Genomic DNA, 3,848 nt, shown 5'->3' on the forward strand with positions numbered 1-3,848 from the left:
CGGTCCCTTAACCCAACACTCAGAGAAAATGAAAGGACACCTTGATATAAACAAAAAGCCTCCTGATGGTGGTGCAGAGCGTAGTAGATACTGCAGCATCACCCCATCAAATACTGTAGCTTTTCGCTCTTTGGAAACATAGAAATTATTTGTTTTCTCTGATCCCCTTTATGAACAAGTGGTTTCCATCCATGTACCAGCTTGTACCTAGGTGACATCATACCAAGTTGCAGCTTGACCATGGTTAAAGACGCTCTCCATACACCGCCGTTAACATTTTAGACCAGGTAGGACCAACACCGGTGCAGCGGCAAACACGTTCCCACTCAAACAGGAAAAAGAGCTAAAACAGGATGACGATGTGCTGATGCTCCTGTCTACCAATTCAACGGCCAGTATTACAGTAGGACAGTGTTCCCACATGGTTTGATTTAGTTTGTAATACATCGAATTGGTGGCATGGTGGTTCAGTGGTTAGCACTGTCGCCTCACAGCAAGAAGGTCCTGGGTTCGAGCCCCAGGGTAGTCCTACCTTGGGGGTCATCCCGGGTCGTTCTCTATGTGGAGTTTGCATGTTCTCCCTGTATCTGCATGGGTTTCCTCCGGGTGCTCCGGTTTCCTCTCACAGTCCAAAGACATGTGAGACATATTTGTCCCTAGGTGTGAATGTGTGTGTGTGGGTGTGTGTGGGCCCTGTGATGGCCTGGCGGCCTGTCCAGGGTGTCCCCAGCCTGCCATCCAATGACTGCTGGGATAGGCTCCAGCATCCCGTGACCCTGAGAGCAGGATAATGGATGGATGGATGGATGGATGGATGGATGGATGGATGGATCCATTGAATTGCCTGTCTCAGCTTTGGTGTCAGGAGGCTGGACGGGTGGGAACCGCTCACTGCTGAGCTGACGACACACCAGCAACAATGGCTGCTACACCTGGTTTGTAGTCCTCCCTGCCAGGGGGGAGTGACTTGAAGCATATTTAATGTGCCTGCTGACCACAGACCATTTCATAATGTTTGTATTCAGATGAATAATTCGGTGCAGCTTTGGAACTACATGTGATGTGAGTTGTGGAAAGGCCTGGAGGAAAGCCATGCGCAGGGTGGCATGACAGATTCACCGTGGACAGCCCTCATCGCCTCACTCTGAGGGCTTGTTTGTTTGAGGTTACATCCAGAAATGGCTCTTCTAATCCAGCTAATTGCCATTTCCCATAAAATGAGCATTCAGGTTGAGGAGCTGGGTCACCAAACAGCCGTTGATCAAAACATCTTATTGAGCCGAAGAAACAAAGGCTTCTTATAGTCTCTAACAATGTGCCACCGGTGACTCAACAGTTTCCTGTTTATGCACAAAGCATTAAGTAGGGCAATCATTTCATGCTAGCGTCGTTCCATAGTCTCCATTTCTATACGGGTACGTCTCTTTAGGTCCTGAAGTTTACAGGGGACTGCTTTGCAGGCTATGTCACATTCGGCCATTGCAAGTACAGATGTGTTATTTGCTTAATGAGGGGGAAAAAAAACTTGGTGAAAGGGGCCCTCTCGCCAGCGTTTCCCAACCATTTCTCGATAAAATATCATCCCTCATTCGGGTTGCTCGTAATGAGAATTGACATAATTACTCCGACACATTTCTTCTCTAATTAGCAGACTTCCAGAGTGGATGGGGACTAGCGGTTAGGCCAGGAGAAGGGAATCGGACAGGCATGGCAAGCAACACAAAAAGGGGGCCGCTGGTTTCAGCGTAATTAGGTGAGACAATGCCCCTGACTGTTCTGGGCTGCGGCGGTGGCTGAGAGCCGGGGCTGAGCGGGTGAGCAGTCGCCCCGTGAGGTACACATTTCCCGGGGACCCTAAGAAGCCCCTAATTGTATTCTTGGATTCACACGGGCAATGCCAGCAGACACTGAGACAGCCCGTTCTGGGTCCCCTGCCGTGGGCCGGGCCCTCTGCGTGCAAAGTGATTGAGATTTGCGTCGACTCACTCAGGACCTTCACTGTTTTGGCCCACAAACTCCAGACGTCTTGGGTTTAAACATCCTGTGGTGGCTTCCCGAGGCCTTGATTAGAGCAAATACGACCTGAACAGAGGGAGCCATGTTCCCCGTCAACCTGCTGTGAAACGCCAGACATCCATAACTGTGTTGGGAGGGGAGGTACTGCATAAAACACTGACTTTATATTAAAGGGCAAAGCGGGGCAGCGGCTCAAACGAGCAACCACTGATTAATATTTTAGGAGATATATCATGGCACTGCTTGGCTTGTTCAAATATTTGAAACCATACTGATATAATGTCATAATCTTACTCCGGTCTGAACGATTTAGTGTTCACTTCATTCCTTTCGCAGACTGAAAAAAAAAATAACTTGAGCTACAAGTAGCTTATCTCTACAGGATACATTTCAGCACTCTGGGACAAGCTTGTTAGAGGATATGTATGCACACACACACACACACACACACACACACACACACACACACACACACACACACACACACACACACACACACACACACACACACACACACACACACACACACACACACACACCTCCAGCCCCAACAACATTACCACCCCCTACAGTCAGGGCCTCACAGCTCAGAGGAACATCAATTTGATGTGCCCTCAGTCCTTTAATTAGCTGTCAATTAGGGCAAATGAATCAACTCTTCGCCTAATTAAGCAATGCCACCAGGCAGCTCCCATATACATGCCATTGTGTGAGCAGCATGAGAAAAACACAGCTAGCAAACTCATTTTGGATCAGGAGTGCAACTTGGCGATGCCACTGTCACTGTGCTCAGCGAGTTGGGAGGAGGTGGTGGTGGTGAGCGTGTGGGGTTTGTGTGTGAGGGGTAAGGGATGGTGTGTAGACGCAAGGCTGGATGTGTTCAGGTTACACAACAAAAGAGCTGATAATATGGACAAGTTTAGCATGCCGTAATTGTTTGTACGATATTTTCTTAGACGTTTTATCCATCACCATACTGTAATGCCTTTAATCCACCCCTCAGCTGCTTTCAAGAATGTAGACTACTTCACACACACACACACACACACACACACACACACACACACACACACACACACACACACACACACACACACACACACACACACACACACACACACACACACACACACACACGCGCGCGAGCAACAAGTGCTCTGCCCTCCACTATCTTTTGAAAATTTCTAATGTTTTTAATCCGAAAACTATCTTTTGGTTTCATTTCAGTCCATTAACTACGTGATTTATCCGAACACCTTCTAGTACCAGCTGCAAACTTCATCCTGCCAAGGGAAGAACAAATCTCTCCAGGCCGGTTCCCATATCTGCTGTTATAAAGACTGGGAGGGAGGAAATACCCAGCTTTCCTCAGGTCCTGGGGAGCATGGAGTCTCCTCGCACTTGTCAATGGATCGGTACTGTAAGACCATGGACCGTCTCCACCCGGACAGATTCATCAATTTACTGGCGACTCAAACACACACACACACACACACTCCCCCGACCTATCTTGCAACCTAAACTGCTGCATTTACACTGAAGGCTTTTGATTTGGACCACTACGGTATCCAAAATGCACCGTTTCCCTGAGGGTTTAATAACCTGTAAATCTCTCCCAATCTACACCCACTCCCCCAACTGGCCCTACACCCACAACAATGGCCCTTGATAAAACCTTTTTTCCACTGTAAACCTCATGTTTAATTTAGAGTCGGAGAGAAGAAGCAATTTACACAGAGAACTGCCCACTGCCGACACATCCCGTTTTTTTCTCTAGTGTGACTCGACTGACTGGGTTTAATACATTGGCATCATCACCTCAGACTTAGACT

General features: G+C 48.1%; 1 protein-coding gene across 1 annotated transcript in view; it reads right to left on the minus strand.

The window, feature by feature from the left end:
* The window catches only part of LOC130124817 (visual system homeobox 2-like), a 4,409-nt gene extending 4,167 nt beyond the window's left edge, over positions 1–242 (minus strand). Inside the window, exon 1 of the mRNA XM_056294165.1 lies at positions 198–242. Coding sequence (XP_056150140.1) covers positions 198–242 — 45 coding nt within the window. The remainder of the gene's footprint in view (positions 1–197) is intronic.
* Between the last annotated feature and the right edge of the window lie 3,606 nt (positions 243–3,848).

Source organism: Lampris incognitus, chromosome 15, assembly GCF_029633865.1.
Source record: "Lampris incognitus isolate fLamInc1 chromosome 15, fLamInc1.hap2, whole genome shotgun sequence".
NCBI lineage: Eukaryota > Metazoa > Chordata > Actinopteri > Lampriformes > Lampridae > Lampris > Lampris incognitus.